At 43.1% G+C, this 21,911-nt stretch overlaps 1 protein-coding gene across 1 annotated transcript in view; it reads left to right on the forward strand.

The window, feature by feature from the left end:
- LIPC (lipase C, hepatic type) overlaps positions 1–7,801 on the forward strand; it is a 183,825-nt gene extending 176,024 nt beyond the window's left edge. Inside the window, exons 8-10 of the mRNA XM_037739739.1 lie at positions 2,333–2,450; positions 5,375–5,593; positions 7,164–7,801. Coding sequence (XP_037595667.1) covers positions 2,333–2,450; positions 5,375–5,593; positions 7,164–7,251 — 425 coding nt within the window. The 3' untranslated portion in view covers positions 7,252–7,801. The remainder of the gene's footprint in view (positions 1–2,332; positions 2,451–5,374; positions 5,594–7,163) is intronic.
- Positions 7,802–21,911: the final 14,110 nt, after the last annotated feature.

Raw genomic sequence — 21,911 nt, forward strand, 5'->3', positions numbered from 1 at the left:
CAAAAAAAAAAAAAAAAAAAAAGAAAAAAAAAAAAAAACTGTCACAAATGTTTTTAATTCTCATTGGAGCGTAAAAATCCTGTTGTGAACTGCACATGATAGGGATCTAGGTTGCATGCTCCTTATGAAAAGCTGATGCCTGATGATCTGAGGTGGAAGAGTTTCATCCCGAAACCAATCCCTCTACCCCTACACTGGTCCGTGGAAAAATTGTTTTCAACAAAACCCAACCCTGGTGCCAAAAAGTTGGGGACTGCTGATGTGTAGGGCACTGTAGTAAGTACCAGATACGACGTGAGCTAGCTCTTACCTAAAGCAGAAAACTCTTGGCCTACAAATCAACTCAGTCTTCGGCTCTTGTTGTGAACATAAATAAACATTCGGTGCTTCAGAGATAACCCCTTTAGTAAACCCAAGAGATATCCCCACTCACATGAGTAAATTAAGCACAAAATTCAAATGGGAAGATCCGTTTATGCCAATTAATTACACAATAGGATTGCATAATTAATCTAGAAACTCAGCAATACAGGTATACCAGGACACTGGAGCTGGCATGTTAGCAAAACAGCATTGGCAATACCCTCCACTGGGCTTGCTGTATAGATACCAACCTCCAGCAGAAATGGTACCATTTGGGAGTTAGTAGATTGATTGATGAAGAGATGAATTTCAACATGCTGGGTAAAAGGGATAGATGGCCAACTGGCTAGTTACCATGATCTAATTTTTAAAAATTCTCTTACAACAAAGCTTGAAACTCAGGTCTTGAATCCTCGTGGGTGATTTCCATCTAGATGTTCATGCACATTGTGATATGTCACTCCCAAACAAACCATCAGTTCATTCATCCCACAAAAGTTTATTAAGCGCCTACTGTGTGCAAGGCACTGTTAGGATTCGTGGATTAATCAAAACAGAAAAGGCAAATACACAGCAAGCATTCCATAAATCCCTTATCCTTTGCCCAAGGGAGACACGCATCTTGCCACAAGCCTGGACATGGCCTCAGAATCCATCTCAACACAGGGCTCCGGGCAGTTATTATCAATCAAATGGAATTAACGTGCCATATTCAACCTGTTTGCAATCTTGGAGCTATAGAGAATATGGCTACAAAAGAACCCAGGAGGTCAAGGCTGCAGTGAGCTGAGATTGTGCCACTGCACTCCAGCCTGAGGTGACAGAGAGAGACCCTGTTTCAACCAACCCCACCCCAAAACAAAAACAAAAACCCATCCTGGTCTGGAAGTTGGACCCTGTATCCAACCCTGGGGAACCCTCTGGGGGGAATATGGAGACAAGAGAAAGAAGTCCAAGCAGCAATCAGTCATCTTGAAATGAGGTAGGATAATTTTCAAAACAGCTCCATAGCTATGCAACCACACAAGCTAAGCCAACACCATCTAGGGTGAGGGACACTAACAGCCCACAGGCTGCTATTTGACCTTGAGGAAGTCACTTGCATGTATGTGAGCTCCAGTTTTCTCATTTATAAAATGGGAGTGATAATCACAATGCCTACATCACAGGGCTGTGGTAAGTAAATGAGATGACGCAATGTATTCAACAATGCAACGTAGTTAACATTTAATGATGCAACGTATTTACCAATGTCTGCCTAATAGTAAGCCATTGGCTTTCAACAACTAAATGTAGAATTTATTAAGTAAAGAAGAATAAAAAAAATTATCTGTTTCCAACCAACCCATCAGTAGGAGGACATTCTGGACATTTGATAAAACAGAAAGTTTTCAGGCCCAAGTTCTAGAACTGAAGTTATTTCCATTAGGAAATGTGCTCATTAAACCTTACAGAGCTTGTTTCCAGGAACTGCCACAATATAAACACTTGGTCATTAGGGCATATATTGCTTAGCTGGAGCTCTGCCCCACCCTGAAACACACCCCACCAGACAGGGGCAATAGTGTAAAACGGCAGTGTGTTCTCTCTTGCCTTGTCAAATGTCCAAAAGGCATATATTCTTTGACTTATGAAAGGAGACCCTTGCCAAACACACAAAATACTACAACAGAACTTGCATCTAGAAATCAGGGAGAGTGTCAGATATCCTATACTCCTATTCTGCCTTCTTTTGTTGGCAAATATTTATCATAATTACATTACAAACACAATATAAGTCCTGTGCAGACATCTAGGAAATACAGAGAAGACAAACCACTATTTAGGAGCAAAAAAAATGTTAACATTTTGATATCTAGCTATCCAAACTTTTCCCTCTAGATGTTTAAATTTTAAGAAATAAGAGATTTTCAAATTTAAAATCTCTGCTTATCAAATTATTTCTCTCTTTCTCTCTCCCTCTCTCTAGTTTATCATTACAACTTCAAGATCCATTTCATCAACCAAAGTGAGAAGCCAACACAAACAACTTTTACCATGTCACTACTCGGAACAAAAGAGAAAATGCAGAAAATTCCCATCACTCTGTGAGTAGGAGGTGTAGTCCCCTAGGGTGATGACACGCTTATTTTTCTTGCTGAGTATAAATGGACTCTGTAATTTTCAAGGATCAGGCCAGCCATAGCTACTTTATTCCAGATGTAAACCAAAAAGCATCTGAGACAAGTCTCAATCAATTTAGAAGTTTATTTTGCCAAGGTTAAGGACATACCCATGACACAGCCTCGGGAGGTCCTAATGGCCTGTATCCAAGGTGGTCAGGCTACGGCTTGGTTTTATACATTTTAGGAAGACATAAGACATCAATCAATACTTGTAAGATGTACACTGGTTTGGTCCAGAAAGGTGGGACAACTCAAAGTGATTTGGGGGTGGGAGTGCAGGGGAACTTCCAAGTCCTGGGTACATTCAAAGATTTTCTGATTGGCATTGGTTGAATGAGTTTATCGAAAGATCTAGAATCAATAGAAGAGAGTGTCTGATTACGATAAGGGGTTGTGGAGACCAAGGTTCTTATTATTCAGATGAAGCCTTGAGGTAGCCAGCTTCAGAGAGAATTCATTGTAAATGTTTCTTATCAGACTTAAAAAGGTCCCAGACTTAGTTAATTCTCTCTTGGATCAGTGAAAAGACCTGGAAAGGGAAGGGTATTCTCTACAGAATGTAGATTTTCTCCCCAAGAGACAGCTGTTCAGGGTCCTTTCAAAATATGTCAAGGAAATAGATTTTAGGGTAAAATAGTTCAATTTCTTTCAGGGCCTGCTGTCTGTCATGTGATGCTAATACTGGAGTCAGGCTGGAATTTGGTGTCTTATTGCTACAAAAAGTCTGCTTCATCCTTCTTAAAATCTGTGTTTTAATGTTAATGCTGGTCAGTTGTGCCTGAATTCCAACAGGAGGAGAGTATAATGAGGCATGTCTCCCATCTCCTCTTCTCATCATGGCCTGAGCTCATTGTTCAAGTTCACTTTGGAATGCCCTTGGCCGAGAGGAGGGGTCCATGAGATGGTTTGGAGGCTTAGAATTTAATTTATAGTTTACACAGGCTTGAGCTTTTGAAAACCAGTCATGCACAGGGCACTGTGGTAGGTGCCAGATACTACCTGAGCTAGCTCTTGCCTAAAGCACAAAACTCTTGGTCCACGAATCAACTCTTAGTATTTGGTTCTTCTTGCAAACATAAATAGATATTGGGTGCTTCACAGACAACCCCTTTAGTAAGCCCAGCTCATCCCACGTGGCCAACCTGGTCAGATAGGACATCCACCCATGCCCAGGTGCTCACATCCCTCCTCAGCCTCTACACAATATAAGTCCTGTATAGATGCCTAGGAAACACAGAGAAGGAAAAACAAGAAGATAAACCACCATTTAGGAGCAAAAAAATGTGGTTAACATTTTGACATCTGTCTATCCTAACTTTTGCCTCCCACCACCTGCTTAATGTTACACACTGTGGGCTGAGCAGACAGGGAAGCCAGACGTGGCCCCACCAGGACCTGCAGTGCAGAGGCGAGTGATGATGGGCAGAGCAGGTGTCCCCAAGAAGGTCCCCAGAGCCTTTCCAGTGAGTTCATAACCCAGAAATTAAAGTGATATCTTTTGACTTGGCACAGATTTCCAATTTCAATCAGCCTGCTTTGCCAGCCTCCCCATCTGTCCTTCACCCTGTTACCCACCTGCTCACTCTGAGGCTCCCCAGCCTCTCTGGCCTCTCAGCCCTCAGCATGGACTCTCCCTGGGAAGTGACACTAGCCCCTCACCCACTCAGGGATGGTCCTGAGCTTCTCGAAGATTGCCCCCAGCTTTGGATCTCTGATCCTCACACTGATTCCGTCAGTCAGGAAGCATTTGCTGGTGCTGTGTCCAACACCTACCTAAGGATACAGAGGACCCCAGCCTCTGGAGGCTCACAGCCTGGCAGGGCGGGTGATTCTTAAACAGTTCTTCACAGCACACTCAGGAAGAGCTATGCCAAGCCACACAAGGGACCCCCTCCATCCAGCTGCCTCTCCCTAAATCCAGGGCTGCCCCTGCACTGCCAGAAATCTCTCCTAGGAGATGGTTCTCAGTAGTGGAAAGGGCATCTCACCACTCCTGTCAATGCTGGGATATTTCAATGTCTTAGAGATGGGTCAGTAAAGCTGATAATGATACCTCAGAGTCTGCATTTACATCTTGCTCTAAATCGACACATCCTTTTTACGTGTGGTTTTACTATTACGGTTGTACTTCACTGTTTTAATAGAGATTTCTACTTACATGGGGGGAGGAGCATTACTCAGGAGAGAGGCATACCGTGTTACTCGAGAGAGAGGCAGACTGTGTTAAACCTACAGAAAGCTCAACTGTCCAGACGCCATTGTCGAAGTCCCCCTGTCTCCATGGGGGCTTCTTCCTAGAATCGAAGCTAAGGCGGGTGGATCACAAGGTCAAGAGATTGAGACCATCCTGGTCAACGTGGTGAAACCCGTCTCTACTAAAAATACAAAAATTAGCTGGGCATGGTGGCGCACGCCTGTAGTCCCAGCTACTAGGGAGGCTGAGGCAGGAGAATTGCTTGAACCCAGGAGGCGGAGGTTGCGGTGAGCCGAGAACGCGTCATTGCCCTCCAGCCCCAGTAACAGGAGCGAAATTCCGTCTCAAAAAAAAAAAAAAAAATCAAAGCTAAAGAAAGTTAACTAGATTTGTTATAGCAGGACTTCTCAGAGATTTTTTTGATGTGTTAACACAAAATAGTATCATTTTCCCAATTTTATTATCTGGAAATCCCTTTTTTATCCTGGTACACCTATGCTAGCTCTAACAAAAGTCTGTTGAACGCCAGTTTGGGAAATGCACCAAAAATCCCAAGTCACTCAAGCAAACATAACACATCCTGAATGTATATAAGCATCACTTTGCTGTTACAACTAAACTGATTGTGTCTGATTTTCTTTGTATATTCAAGGGACAAAGGAATTGCTAGTAATAAAACGTATTCCTTTCTTATCACACTGGAAGTGGATATCGGTGAGCTGGTCATGATCAAGTTCAAGTGGGAAAGCAGCGCAGTGTGGGCCAATGTGTGGAACACGGTCCAGACCATCATCCCGTGGGGCCCAAGGCCCCACCACTCGGGCCTCCTTCTGAAGACGATCAGAGTCAAGGCAGGAGAAACCCAGCAAAGGTGACTGCTGTTTGAATCTGCTTTTAACATCTATTAGGCAGCCACTTGTGCCAGGCAGGTTCACAACTGAATACTCATGTTCATCATGTGAAGTATTGTTATGGCCTAGTGAGGGAGTACAGAAACTGAGAAAGGTGAAGTGACCATCCCAACTTTACACAGCCATAGGTGCAAGGCCAAGGATTCACACCCAGGTCTTTGGATCCCACAGCAGCATCTCCCCACTGCCCATGGCTGATGCTACCTGCCCCTGGAGGCTGAGAACCTCTGCACTAGCCCGAGCCTTCTCAAACTTCAGTGCAGGTGAATCACCCTGTGACGTCAGCGCCGCCGGTCTGAGGTGCTGTGGTACATGCAACATCTCTTTTTTGTTCTTTGCCCAAAGAACTGCTTTTAACAGATCACAGTCTCAAAAATCCCAATATATCTCTCTCTTTCTCCCTGTGGGGGTATCTTTCAAACGTCATATGCCAAAGAATTACTGGGAAGCCTAACACATTTGCAGAATTCCTGCACCAACCTGCATAGCTTCTGATTTATGGTGGTCTTGGGAAGGGATCCAGGATGACTGTTGTTGAATAACAGCACTAAAGATAAGAAATGCTGCTGTGTTTGATTTAACATCCCCCATGGCCCCAAAGTCTCCAGCGATAAGAAGGTGTTGGGGTGGGGAGTAAAGAAAAGGAGGGAAGAGGCAGGGCACGGTGGCTCACACCTGTAATCCCAGCACTTTGGGAGGCTGAGGCAGGCCAGTCACCTGAGGTCAGAAGTTTAAGACCAGCCTGGCCAACACAGTGAAACCAATACCTACCAAAATACAAAAATTAGCTGGGTATGGTAGCTTATGCCTGTAATCCCAGCTACTCGGGAGGCTGAGGCAGAAGAATCACTTGAACCCAGGAGACTGAGGTTGCAGTGAGTGGAGATCACGCCACTGCACTCCAGCCTGGGTGACAGAGCAAGACTCTGTCTCAAAAAAGAAAGAAGAAAGAAAGGAATAAAGGAAGGAAGGAAGGAAGGAAGGAAGGAAGGAAGGAAGGAAGGAAGGAAGGAAGGAAGGAAGGAGAAAGAGAAANGGAAGGAAGGAAGGAAGGAAGGAAGGAAGGAAGGAAGGAAGGAAGGAAGGAAGGAAGGGAGGGAGAGAAAAGAAAAAAGAAAAGAAAAGAAAAAAGAGAAAAGACAGGACGATCCAGCGCTCCTGAAATCCTCCCAGCAGAGCAAAGGGCTGTCCAACATTCCCTGCCACAGTGACTGTGCTTTTCTGCCATCCATGGTTCTCCATGGCAGAATTCCGGGCTTCCCTGGGCCCTCTCCTCTCTACTACCTTCTCTATTCAGGACACAGTCTCTCCTCTCCCATCTTCCCTTGTTGCGAACGCCGTGTTTCTCTTTGGCTTGTCCTCACAGAGGGGGAAAACAACAGGCTCCTAATCTCTGAACCACCCCTTGGGTTTCACTGCCAGGAGCCAGACTGTGGCAGATTGATGTCCCCTGGGTCCCTTATACAATCACACTCTCAGATTTTATCTCCCTGGCAATTACTAAGAGCATACTCTGCCTTCTGCCAACAGATCTCCCAACATGATCAATTTGGGAAGATTAAACTGCTCACTCCTCTTCTGCATTGAGCTCTTCTCACACGGCTCTTTGGTCCATTAGTGCAGTGCTGCTTCTGAGCTCCGACCCTGCCCACATGCTCTTATTCAGAGAGCAATTCCTCGGTTTGGGTGGCTGCTCACCCTGCCAATCCCATGTGGCTTGAGCTGAAAGGTTGTCTAAAGCACAGCACTACCTTCTCTACTGGGGCACACCCATGTGGTACTGAAGAAGAAATGAGGAGAGGGAGGGGCCTGGCGCTTTCAGGACTCCCACATGTGGTGGGCATTGAACTAGGCGCTCCATGCATTGATCTCATGTGATCTTTGCTGTGATCCTGAAATGGGCAGTATTGGCCGTGCAGAGTAGGAACCGGAAGCTCACAGAAGTTACACAGCTTGAGGACACGGCTCAGAATTGTCCCAGTCCAGGTTTGACTGGAGTTTGTCTGATTAATTACCCATTCGTTGGCGGTGGCCTATTTCCAACAATTCCTTCTTCCATTAGTTTTGGTTCCAGTAACCTGAATGTTCTCAGTCTAATCTAGCAGAGTTGCGGTGCTGGATATTAACATATACATGCATCAAACCCATCCTTAGGAAGCTGAGGCAGGAGAATCACATGAACCCCCAGGAGGCGGAAGCTGCAGTGAGACAAGTTCTCACCACTGCACTCCAGCCTGAGGGACAGGGTGAGACTCCGTTTCAAAAAAAAAAAAAAAAAAAGGAATGAAAGTACTGGGGCAGCCCTCCTTTGTTCTCCCCTATGACAGCTCATCTAAGGGTTGAGGTTTCAGGGTGACTATTGTTTCCTTGACCACATTTGCCTTGACTTCAGGGCAAACATTTTTAGTTCCTTAACCTTTTCTCCCAAGGCAGTCCTACCTCCCCAGCCTTCCCTCCTTGGACAGGCTCCGGTTTGTCAATGCTATTCTTTTTTTTTTTTTTTGGGAGATGGAGTCTCACTCTTGTTACCCAGGCTGGAATGCAGTGGTGCAATCTCTGCTCACTGCACCCTCCACCTCCTCCAAACCTTGAACCTTCCAGGTTCAAACGATTCTCCTGTCTCAGCCTCCCGAGTAGCTTGGATTACAGGCGCACGCCAACACCCCTGACTAATTTTTGTATTTTTAGTAGAGATAGGGTTTCACCAGTTTGGTCAGGCTGGTCTCAAACTCCTGACCTCATGATCAGCCCGCCTCAGCCTCCCAAAGTGCTGGGATTATAGGCGTGAGCCACCACACCTGGCCCCTTTCATTCTTACACAACTGAAATCACCCCAGGCAGAACCCCAGGAAGTCTTATACTGATTGCTTTCACTGTCTTGGGTTTTGTTTTTCTCTGAAGTTACAAAAATATTTGCGAAGGCCGAGGCAGGTGGATCACGAGGTCAAGAGATCTAGACCATCCTGGCCAACATGGTGAAACCCCTTCTTTACTAAAAATACAAAAATTAGCTGGGCATGGTGGCATGCGCCTGTAGTCCCAGCCACTCGGGAGGCTGAAGCAGGAGAATTGCTTGAACTCGGGAGGCAGAGGTTGCAGTGAGCCAAGATCACGCCACCGCACTCCAGCCTGGCACCTGGCAACAGACAGAGAATCCGTCTCAAAAAAAAAAAAAAAAAGACATTACATAAATTGAATAGAATTTGATAAAAGATGAAACATTTCAATAAGCTCACCTAATACTTAATGCTGTGTTTGCTTTCTGTTTTCTATTCAGAATGACATTTTGCTCAGAAAACACAGATGATCTACAACTTCGCCCAACTCAGGAGAAAATCTTTGTGAAATGTGAATTAAAGTCTAAAATATCAAAGCAAAAGATCAGATGAGATTTAATGAAGACTCAGTGTAAAGAATAAATGAATCTTATTCCTTATCTGGAATGGCTGCATTATTTAGAATCCAAAATTACATAAAGAATCTCACATAAAGTTTAAATAAAATTTAGATTTAAGGGGGATATGTTTCACTCTTACAAGCTGAGCTTTTAAAAACTATGATATAACTATTTTCCAGTATTAGTACAACTAAAAATTTCCCAATTTTATCTCTAGTTAAATGTTAATATATGCAAATCAGTACAAGTGCAAGAGCCATTTTAGGTCTGTTGCTCTAATTTACAATGTCTTTCATAATTAAGTCAAGTTTCCCACATTTCCTTGCTAGTTTATTCTGACCAGTTTTTGAATCATGCTGGAAAGATACTTTTTTATTAGGTAACTAGTGTTCCAATAAAGCAAATTCTAATTAATCACCACTAGTTATGTATACCAAAATACATACCCTTTAAGGCAATATAGATCATAAAAGAAAAATTCTAATTATTCTAATAGTCATACAAATCATATAATCATTTCACAGAACCAAGCACTTAAAAGTAGAATTTTACTAAAACTACTAGTGATAACAGTGAAAGCTGGACAGTTGGTCATTTTAATAATGAAATTACAAATTAAATAAATATAATTATTGTCTCTTACTAATGTTTGCGACTAAAGGCAACAAAAAAACTTGGAATATCTCAAAGAGTTTGCTATGGACTGAAGGTTGGAGTCACCCCAAAATTCATATACTGAAATCTAATCCCCAGTGTGATGGTATTTGGAGGTGGGGCTCTAGGAGGTGATTAGGTCATGAGGGTGCAGCCCTCATAAATGGGATTAGTGCCCTTATAGGGGATAAAGGACCAGAACTCTCTGCCATGTGCAGATACAAGAAGGCAACTACAGGCAAACCAGGAAGTAGACCCTCACCAGACTACCAATCTGCTGGCACCTTTATCTTGGACTTCCCAGGTTCCAGAACAGTAAGAAATAAATGTTTCTTGTTTAAGGCATCCAGCCTATGGCAATTTGCTATAGAAGCCTGAACTGACTGAGAGAGTTAGATGGCAAATTTCAAACTGTCCAATAAGTGAAATAATAATGTTTTGATCACCAGATTCTATCACAAAGCACATGGTGACAATGGGTACTAAATATGGTAATCAGTTAGATATGTGTTTTACATAACTCAGAGAGAGGAACATGCTATGCACATTAAACAACCTAACCTAACATGCACATCGGTTCAGCTCTGTAGAGCCCATAATTCATGTTCCCTTCACCAAAGCAGGGTAAATGGGGGCTCATGAAAACAAAAATCCTGGAAAGACGTCTGCCTCTGACTAATCAATTTAAAATTATCTTGCATGATTCACTTTTATTTCCCTTTGAAAGACCTAGAAATCTAAAAAGTTTAGGGTGGAGGGATAGGAAGAAAAGCTGGTCCAAGTTTCCAAATGAAGCATTCTGTCCTGCAAACGTATTTGTCCCCACTTTTAGAGAACGTGCGTGAATATGTGTCTAAAATTGATAGATACTAAAATGAACAATATTTTCCATTATGTCTAAAATACCAAGGTTTACAATAAAATGTTTGTGCTGGATTGCCAGGTTTTATCATTAACAATCCAGAAGAAATTTAAAATATCACTTTCAATACACAACAGGGAAACACTCTTTGCTATATACACAACAGAGTCCATGCCTATGTATTCCAGGAGACATGTATGTGAGCCTTGAAATCATCACAACCAGAAACAGCCCAAATGTCTGCCAGTACAATGCAGAAATGAACTGGGGTATAGTCTTGCTAATGGATTGTCATACAGCCGTAAGAAAAATGAACCGGGCCGGGCGCGGTGGCTCACGCCTATAATCCCAGCACTTTGGGAGGCTGAGGTGGGCGGATCATGAGGTCAAGAGATCGAGACCATCCTGGCCAATATGGTGAAACCCTATCTCTACTAAAAATACAAAAATTAGCTGGGCGTGTGGCGCGTGCCTGTAGTCCCTGCTACTCGGGAGGCTAAGGCAGGAGAATTGCTTGAACCCGGGAGGCGGAGGCAGTGAGCCGAGATTGCGCCACTGCACTCCAGTCTGGTGCCTGGCGATGGAGTGAGACTCTGTCTCAAAAAAAAAAGATGAACCAAAGCTATACACACATAAGAACAGAGCTGGGGCCAGCATGAGGCAGCAATGCATCTAGGGAGCAACATTTAAGGAAGCACTCATGCATTTTGCCTTTGCACAAAGATGTAAAAAATAGATATAGTATAATACAAACAAAACCAACCTATATTGTTAGGGATGGGTAAACAGGTGGTAAAACTCTAAATAAAAGCAATAACAGGCCGGATGCAGTGGCTCACACCTGTAATCCCAACACTTTGGGAGGCCAAGGCAGGCAGATCACTTGAGGTCAGGGGTTCAAGACCAGCCTGGCCAACAAGGTGAAGCCCTATCTCTACTAAAAATACCAAAATTAGCCGGGCGTGGTGCACACCTGCAATCCCAGCTATTTGGGAGGCTGAGGCACGAGAGAATCCCTTGAACCCAGGAGGCAGAGGTTGCAGTGATCTGAGATCTTGACATTGCACTCCAGCCTGGGCAATGAGACTCTGTCTCAAAAACCAAAGAGAAAAGGAAGCAAAACCAAATCACCATCACAAAAGTGAGGCTGTGATAATCCCAGGAAAGAGGAAGGGCACCCTGCAGTTCCAGGCGCCAGCAAAAGTCTACTTCTTACTCCAGGTGGTGGGTACACACATGTTCACTGACTTAATCGTTCCATTCCATCCACATTTCATGCACTTTTAGTATGAATGTCACCTTTCACAATGTGAAAAAAAAAGTGAAAATAAAGGGCAGAGTTCAAGAAACATGTTTCTACTACAGTGTGATATGTTTCAAAAGTAACAGTTTCACAAGCAATATAATTAGAAATTATTTCATCTGTAGTAAGAAAACTTGAAGTGCCACAATACATGGTAACATTTTGGGCAGAGAATTCAGCAAGCGTCCAACATGAGGAGTAGTTCACTGGAACGTCTGAAACTCCTCGTGGCGTGTCCAAATCTGGTTGCCAATTCTGTTGCCGGTGGATTATTTTCACTTACATGGATGTGTTCATCGACATCACATTTTCTTAAGTATATTCAAGTAGGGAAGTCAAACTGGGAAACTGAATAATGCAGCCACATCTGTTCGTTGCACATGCAAAATGCTGGCTGGTGAACTGATTATACACACCTCTCTCCAACGAATCTGCATTTATGAGCCCACTCAGGAAAGATAACACTAGCATTTTGCCTTTCAGGCAAAAGCTCATTTGTGCTTCTGCGTGTAAGAGAGCACTGGGAAAGAAATGGAATGTTGATTACACTGCAGCTGGGCTCTTTGAGGTGAGTAAGTCAGAGAGAAGGAAAGAAACACTCCATTCACATTAAAATGAATGCACTCTGCTGCATCACAAAGCTCCCTGTCCTCAAGGTTCACCTGCAATCATGCTGGTCGCAAATATTGCAAAGGCTTTTATTGCAGTACATGTCTGTGGGGTGGCAAGGCAAGGGGCAAAGCTGCCCAGTGCTGTGCTTGCACTCCCACAGAGGCTGGACCAGAGGAAAGGCAGAGGGATGGAAAATAGACAACAAGACGAAAACTAAAGAAAGTCAATCCCCAAAGTGAACATTTACTGGCTAAACTTTTCTTATAATACATATTTCTACTTGAATCCCAATGATCTATACATGAGTAATGGCTCCCAACACATCTCATTCTCTCCCTTCTCTGAACCCTTCCTCCTTTTCTTTTCTCCTCTGAAGTTTCTCTGCCTTAACCAAGTCCTACTTATCTACCCAGGCCCAGTTATTTTCACTAGCTGCCTCCTAGCCCGGCCAGCCCACAGAGACCTTTCTGTCTTCTAAGCACCTGGCAGTCATGTAAGTGATGCTCTCCACTCTCCACTTGGCCCTTAGGTTTTTGTGCCCCACGGATTACCCTCCAACCTCCCAGCCTCCTCCCAACCGCCACGCTGCTCCCTGCCCTCCATTCAACAATTCCAGGGAATCCCAGGTCTCCTGTCCTGCTCACATGGTTCTCTCTTTATAGGCAATCTCACTCACTCCTATGGCTTTATTTATGACCAACCACATAGGACAACCATTCTCACTTTAGAGCTCCAGCCTGGGCCTTCTCTCCAGAGCCTTATTCCCACATATTATGCAATTGTCCACTCAACAGTTCCCCCTATGTCATCTATTCCTGAGTCCAGAAATGAACGCATGCTGTTTCTTGCCCCTGCAACCTACCCATCCCTATTCTCTCTGTCATCTGTCTCCTTGAATGTCTTTACCACCCACCCAGTTGCGGCTGCTGGACTCTGAAGAGTCATCCATCATGCATCCTCCCGTTTGGCCCCTCACAATCCAACAATCAACATATCCCACGATCTCTACTCTTATTTCTTAAGCGTGTCTATGTCTCTCCACCTCTGCTGCCATCAACCCAGCCCAGGGCAAACTATCACTTACCGAGACTCGAAACAACTTTCCAACTTGTCCCCCAGACCCTCTCCCTTTCAATCCCTTCCCCCCACAGTGACCAGAGTGACCTTTAAAAAAAAAAAATATATATATATATATATATATATATGTCCTTTTTCTGCAACAAGCCCTCCCAATGACCTCCCACATTTTTTTTGGAAAAAGTCCAAAACAATTACCCTGGTCCTCAAGACCCCCAGTCAAGCCCCTACTTTTCTTCCCAGTCTTGCCTCCCACTACTCTCTCTCTGTCTCTCACTCACTAGGCCATTGTCCAGCTCCACCCACGGAGTCTCCACCCAGCCTGCACTTTATTTTTTATTTTTATTTATTATGTGTATACTGGAGATGAAGTCTCACTCTGTCACCCAGGCTGGAGTGCAGTGGTGCAATCATAGTCATTGCAGCCTTGACTTCCTGGGGCTCAAGCAATCCTCCCACCTGATCCTCCCGAGTATCTGGGACTACAGGGGCACACTGCCACATCGGGCTAATTCCTAAATCTTCTGTAGAGACAGGGGTCTCACTACATCACGCAGGCTTAGCGTGCACTTCAGAAATGCCTGAGGAGCTTTAAAAACTAGCCCCGCCTCAGCCCCACACCTAGGGATTTTTGACTTAATTAGACTGGGGCAGGGCCAGGATATTGAGAATGTTCAAAGCTTCCCAGGTGATTCTAATATGCACTAAGTTTGAGACCCACAGGCCTAGACAACACTGGCTATCTCAGTTCCTTCAAAAGCACAAAGCTCTCTCCTTGGCCCATTCTGTTGCTCACACTCCCACCTGTAGTCTATTGCATGTTTGTAGCTCCAAGTTGGGTGTTACCGCCTCAGGGACTATTTAACAATGATCTCATCCTACCCAAGCTTCAAGAAGCTCCCCCTGCCATTCATAGTCAACATTTTTTCTATTCTTCTGGTGAAATGATTTGTGGCCATGCCAGGCAGTGCCATATTGCAGCCTGAGGCAAAAGGAAAAATCAGTAATAGTGAACCTGTCTTTACTTACAGATTTATTTTTGAGACAGGGCTACCCAGACTAGAATGCAGTAACATGATCATAGCTCACTGCAGCCTCAACCTCTTCAGCTCAAGGGATCATCCTACCTTACCCTCCCAAGTAGCTAGGACTACAGATGCATACCACCACGGCCTGGTAATTTTTGTATTTGCTGTAGTGACAAGGGTCTCCCTTTGTTGCCCAGGCTAGTCTTGAACTCCTGGGTTCAAATGATTCACCCTTCTCAGCTTCCCAAAGTGCTGGGATTACAGGAGTGAGCCACTGCACCCAGCTTGATCTTGCTCTGTCACCCAGGCTGGAGTGCAGTGGTGCAATCTTAGCTCACTGCAGCCCCGACCTCCTGGACTCAAGCAGTCTTCCTGCCTCAGCCTCCCAAGTCACTGGGATTACAGGTGTGAACCACCGTGATAGCAAAAGTTTTTTATTTTATGAATCATAGATTTTTGCATTCATTTCCATTTTTTTAAAATTTTGCACTAAAAAAATTATTGGGCGTGTTGGCTCACGCCTGTAATCCCAGCACTTTGCGAGGCCCAGGCGAGTGGATCACAAAGTTGAGAGATCAAGATCATCCTGGCCAATATGGTGAAACCCCATCTCTACTAAAAATACCAAAAATTACCTGAGCGTGGTGGTGGGCACCTGTAGTCCCAGCTACTTGGGAGGCTGAGGCAGGAGAATCGCTTGAACCCCGGAGGCGGAGGTTGCAGTGACCCAAGATCATGCCACTGCACTCCAGCCTGGCAATAGAGAGATTCCATCTAAAAAAAAAAAAATTATCTTGATAACTGAGCTTTTGGGGCCCCCTTACAATTTTGCACACAAGGCAAGGGCTTCACTAGCTTTACCCTAGCTCTAGGCCTGATGTGTGAAACAGTTTCTTTACTGCCTTTCTCCCCCACTGGCCTTGAAGCTTGGTGAACCAGGGAGAGGCTGTAGTTGTTTACTGCATTATTCTCAGTGCCCAGCTCAATACCTAGTAGAGAGTTGGCACGCCATAAATGCTTGTTGAGTTAATAAATGACAGTGATCTCTTCTTATCAGTATTTTTTGTCTCTTGATTAAACCAGAAGCTTCAGCTACCATACCTGTCCAAGACCGAGTTCACTGCTTCCTCATTCAGTTTAGAAACAAAGCCAGGTTGGCTAGGGGTTGACCTCCTCCCTCCCTTATCTCTTTCACCTGCTGGCCTCCTCGTATCTTGGCTCAGTTTCCGCCTCAGTCAGTTCATCAAAATCTTTTTGTGTTCCTTGAATAAATTTTTACTTTACTTTTTTTTCTTTCTTTCTTTCTTTCTTTTTTTTTTTTTTTTTTTTTTTTTTTTTTTTTTTTTTTTTTTGAGATGGAGTTTTGCTCTTGTTGCCCAGGCTGGAGTGCAATGGCACAATCTCGGCTCACAGCAACAAGAGATTGTCCGCCTCAGCCTCCAGAGTAGCTGGAATTACAGGCATTTGCCAACATGCCCAGCTAATTTTGTATTTTTAGTAGACACGGGATTTCATCATGTCGGTCAGGCCGGTCTTGAACTCCCGACCTCAGGAGATCTACCAGCCGCAGCCTCCCAAAGTGCTGGGATTACAGGCGCTAGCCACCACACCCAGCCAATTTTTATTTTCCAAAGATGTCTATCACAAAAATAATTTTCTAGAGTCTTAAAGATATCTTCCTGCCAAATAAGACAGAATTAGAGAATAACCATAGGGGCCATCTACAACATACCTCTCAACGCATTCTGTTCACAGGCGCCTTGTTGAATGGCATTTCTGACTCCCTAGGTCTGGGGCAGAGCCCGAGGGCCGGCGTTCCTGACCAGCTCTCAGGCGACGCCATTGCGGCTGGTCCCCAGGACACGCGGAGCAGCGTGGATGTAGACCAGAGTTTCCCAGCTTTCCCCGATGATATGAATCACCTGGGCTCTAAAAAAATAAAGCTTCCCAGACTCCTCCCCTGGAGATTCGAATTCAGCGGGTCAAGGACAGATCCCAAAGATTTTTATTTTCAGCAAGTACCTGGGGAAATTCATCTCTTCAGATATCTGGGGCAACACTGACGGAGTCCAATGCCTTTCTCTGAAGAGAATATTACAGGCGTGGCCGAGCACCGCTAGGGAAGGAGCTTCCCTGTCTTGCTGCCTTCTCCCCTAGCTTTCTTCCCTGGAAGCCGTAGAGAGCAAATCAAACATATCAGCTATCTGAAGAAAGTCTGCAGGAGACCGTGAGCCCCTTGAGGGCAGAAGCTGTAATGTATTTTTAGGTTTTGCTATGTGGTTGTTTTATGTTTCTCATTTTAAAGATATCTTATGGTGTAAGAGCAGCATGCGCAGCCAGGTGCGGTGGCTCATGCCTGTAATTCCAGCACTTTGGGAGGCCGAGGCGGGTGGATTACCTGAGGTAGGGAGTTCAAGACCAGCCTGACCAACAAGGACAAACCCTGTCTCTACTTAAAATACAAAATTAGCCAGGTGTGGTGGCGCCCTCCTGTGATCCCAGCTCTTCCGAAGGCTGAGACAGGAGAATCTCTTGAACCCAGGAGGCGGAGGTTGTGGTGAGCCGAGATCGGGCCATTGCATTCCAGCCTGGGCAACAAGAGTGAAAGTCCGTCTAAAAACAAACAAAAAGCAGCATGTCAACAATGTAAAGGTATATAAAGAGAAACCTTGGCCAGGCATGGTGGCTCACACCTGTAATCCCAGCACTTTGGGAGCTGAGGTCAGAAGTTCCAGACCAGCCTGGCCAACATGATGAAATCCCAACTCTACTAAAAATACAAAAATTAGCTGGTCATGGTAGTATGTGCCTGTAATCCCAGCTACTCAGGAGGCTGAGGCAGGAGAATGGGTGGAACCTGGGAGGCAGAGGCTGCAGTGAGCCATGATTGCACCACTGCACTACAGCCTGGGTGACAGAGCAAAACTGTCTGTCTCAAAAATTAAAAACAAGAGAAAATTGCTCATCCATCCCCATGCATCTACCTTCTTCCCCACCCCAGCGACCTCAAGTGAAGAATGGTAATGGCCTGGCAACGTTATTTCTTCAAACACGTACAAGCATTTATACACACTCAAGGCTTTTGTTCATTGTTTTCACCAAAGTAGAATCATAATATATGTATTACTCGGCAACTTGCTCAACTTGCTTGGTGTTGGGTTTTATTTTTTATTTTTATTTTTTTAACTTAGTGACTTATTAGTATCCCTACTTGTCAAAAGATACAGATCTTTTTTCTAATTTCTGTATGCCTACAATACGATGTTTTTATATAAATAGGATTATACATGCTGGAGGGGTTCTTGCAATCTTTTTCCTACTCTTTTTCTTCGGTCAATGCCCTCTCCCCCGATCCATGTTCATATCTAGAAGTGTCTCTGAAATGTTTCTATAGTCATATATACTAACGTATACACACATTCCCAAAGAGAAAGGACTTGTTTCTGTTTCACAAACATGTCATGTCTGTTTCACAAACAATCTTTTCAGCAAAGTGATTTCTTACTCAACAATATGTCCTGAAATATTTTTGGGTCAATTGTTACAGATCTTATTATTTTTTAATTTTTTTAGTAGTTTTTTAGAACTCTAGTCTGTCCAGTGGCCTTATCACAGCTCCCTGCAACCTCAAACTCCTGGCCTCAAGCAAAATGCTTGGAATACAGGTGTGAGCCACAGTGCCCAGCCACACTATTTTTGCTGATTGCATAATATTCCCCTTTGTAGAGTTACCTTATTTTATTGTCAGTCTCCTACTAATGAGTCTTCACTTTTTTCTAGCTTTTTGCCTCTTTGAAAAAGCCTGCATTTAACTTTCTTATACATGTATTCTTATATACCCATTTGTGGGAACTATTTCTTCTAGTAGAATTTTTAAGTCAAATGATATATATTTTTAAATCAAATAAATGTTGCCATATTGCTATCCTAAAACATTACCACAATTTGCAGTTCCACCAGCAGTGTATGAGCACCTATTCCCCACTCCCTACCTCTTTTCAAGGCAGAAATATTTATTGCTCATTTTAGTTTTTACTAGTCTAATGAGTTCAAGTGATGACTTCATTGTGAGTTAACATTTCCCTACCTACTGCTGATTTTGAGAATCTTTCCATATGTTTATTGAATTTGCTTTCCTGTGAATTAATTGTTCAAATTCCATTTTCTGTTAGACTACTTCTGTTTCTTGCCAGTTTGTAAGAACTACATATTTTATGACATATATTAACCTTTTATCTTTCAGCTTCTTTGCAAATAACTTTCTAAGTCAGTTCCTTTATTGATTTTAGTTATAGGTTATTTTATTTTGTTTTTTATTTTATTTTATTATTGTATTGAAACAGAGTCCTGCTCTATCACCCAGGCTAGAAGGCAATGGCACAATCTCAGCTTACTGCAACCTCCCCCTCCCAGGTTCAAGGTGATTCTCCTGCCTCAGCCTCCAGAGTAGCTGGGACTACAGGCATGTGCCACCACATCTGGCTAATTTTTGTATTTTGGGTAGAGATGGGGTTTCACCATGTGTCCCAGACTGGTCTCGAATTCCTGGCCTTGAGTGATCTGCCCTCCTTGGCCTCTCAAAGTGCTGGGATTACAGGCATGAGCCATCGCCCCCAACCTTGATTTTAGTTATAGTATTCTTTGCTGTATAGTAGTCAAAGTTCTTTGAGGTCAAAAAAAATCTAGCATTTCTATTACGTGGAATTTCTGACTTAAAGTCACCACTGAAATGCAAATTGTTGAAAATAAATATTTTCTTCTGAGATTTTTGGTTTTGTCCCTCAAAAGCCTTAATTCCTCTGAAATTTATTTTGTATATGGTGTGAGATAGAATGACAACTTTATTTTCTTCTATATGGATACAAGTAGAGCCAACATTATTTATTAAATAAACGTTTTCATGCTGAATTGAGGTCCCACTTTTATCATAAATTTAAAGTACCTGTGAACTATTTCTTAATTCTCTAGTTTGCCACATTGATCTCTTTATTTCTATTCTAATCACACTAAATTTATTTCAGTCTTTAAATTACCATTTACAGTGGTTTTATTTATAGCATATTTTCAAGCATCTGGTCTTTCATATGGACTTTACAGTAATTTTACTAAAATCTCTGTAAATATTCCAATTGGGAGTCACATGAAATATAGAAATTAGTACAAAGAGAACCAACTTTTTTATTATGTGAAATCTTTTCATTCAGAGGGACATGGTATGTTTTTCATTTGTTTGGATCTTATTTCATATCTTTCAATAAAAGTTCATGGTGTTTTTTTCTAAGTATTTTAATTTTTTGTCATGAGTTTGATGGAACCCTTCGTTCCATTCCATTTCTATCTTATGGAGCTTATTAAGATCACCTTATAAAGAACAGCTTTGCCAGGCGCAGTGGCTCACGCCGGTAATCCCAACACTTTGGGATGCCAAGGCAGGCAGATCACAAAGTCAGGAGTTCAAGACCAGCCTGGCCAACATAGTGAAGCTCCATCTCTACTAAAAATACAAAAAATTGGCCAGGTGTGGTGGCAAGATACCTGTAATTCCAGCTACTAGGGAGGCTGAGAGAGGAGAATCACTTGAACCCAGGAGGCAGAGGTTGCAGTGAGCCGAGATCACAGCATTGCACTCCAGCCGAGGTGACAATGTGAGACTGTATCTCAAAAAAAAAAAGAACAGCTTTTGGTTATTTATTCTGTACTTGCCCACGTTATCAAATTAATGATATTAATGCTATTCGTTCTTTGTTATACTAGAATCTTACGTTGTACAACCACTTCATCACTAACCACCACAGTTTATATTGTTTATTTCTTTTTTCTTTCCCCTTACTGGCAACCCAAGTTGACCTCAAGTGATCCACCCACCTCAGCCTCCCAAAGTGCTGGGATTACAGGCATGAGCCACCTTGCCCGGCCTCTTCTTCTTTATTCATAGATTGCACTATGTTGGCACACTTCCTGATATTGAGCCACATTTGCATTCTTGGAGTAAACCTTCCTTGATTACCATGTATTGTTTTCATAACTTTGCTGGACTTTTCTTGCTCTTATTTAGAATTTTGCCTTGATTTTCATAAGTGAAATTTTTGTTTTTGATTTTGTTTTTGTTTTCAGAGGGTCCTGCTCTGTCACCCAGGCTGGAGTGCAGAGGCGCGATCTCAGCTCTCTGAATCCTGCACCTCCTGGGTTCAAGAGATTCTCTTGCCTCAACCTCCCGCGTAGCTACGATTACAGGCACTGGCCACAAGGCCCAGCTAATTTTTGTATTTTTAGTAGAGATGGAGTTTTACCATGTTGGCCATGCTGTTCTCAAACTCCTGGCCTCAAGTGATCCTGCGTGCCGGAGCCTCCCAAAGTGCTGGTTACAGGCTTGAGCCACCTCGCCCGGCCTCATAAATGAAATTAATCCACACCTTTTTTAGGGAGTCTATCATTTCATGCTTTGATATTCTACAGCTTTTATCTATGGCCTTGAATAGTCTAGATAATATTGTGATGATCTTTTTTTAAAAAATCTTTTTAAAACTCAGCTGTGAAACCATCTGGTCCTTGTGCTTTTGCATGTAATATTCTTAGATTTTCAGCTTTTACTTGCCTTTTGCATATAACATTTATTAAAATTATTTTTGTGAAATATCTTCAGGCAAGAGAGGCACAAAGTTATATAAGAGCATAATAATGAGTAAATGAAGACATAACCTTAAAGCACAGACAAAACTCCAAAAGTAAACTCTAAAATTCTAATAATTCTTCCTAGGGTAGTTGAAGCAATGGACACATTTATCACAGAAAACAGAATAAACTACAGAAATGCTACGCAGAGAGCTCTATCCAACATTAAATCTAGGTATAATCCACAAAAGGGAAAAACACTGAAATGCTCAATAGTTTAGTTAACTATCAAGAGAAACTGTGTTGGAGAATGATAATATTCCTCCTAATTTCTAGCAATATTCTCCTTAAGAGCATATTTACATGGAATCTGTTTAGAAAACACATTTAAAATAATTTTAAGTTTGTTCAATTCTTGGGTAATTGGTAGGTTCATTCCCTGCCTAGTGGATGATCACCAAACAGCCCACAGTTGTTTGTTTTCTACCTTATACCCTGACATTCCTTTTCTTTTTCTTTTTTCTCTTTTGAGATGGAGTCTAGCTCTGTCGCCCAGGCTGGAATGCAATGGTGCTATCTCGGCTCACTGCAATTTCCGCCTCCTGGGATCAAGCGATTCCCCCGCCTCAGCCTTCCCACTAGCTGGGACTACAGATGCACATCACCACGCTGGGCTAATTTTTGTATTTTCTTTTCTTTTCTTTCTTTCTTTCCTTTTTTTTTTTTTTTTTTT

The sequence above is a fragment of the Cebus imitator genome, unplaced genomic scaffold (assembly GCF_001604975.1).
Source record: "Cebus imitator isolate Cc_AM_T3 unplaced genomic scaffold, Cebus_imitator-1.0 Scaffold74, whole genome shotgun sequence".
Taxonomy (NCBI): Eukaryota; Metazoa; Chordata; class Mammalia; order Primates; family Cebidae; genus Cebus; species Cebus imitator.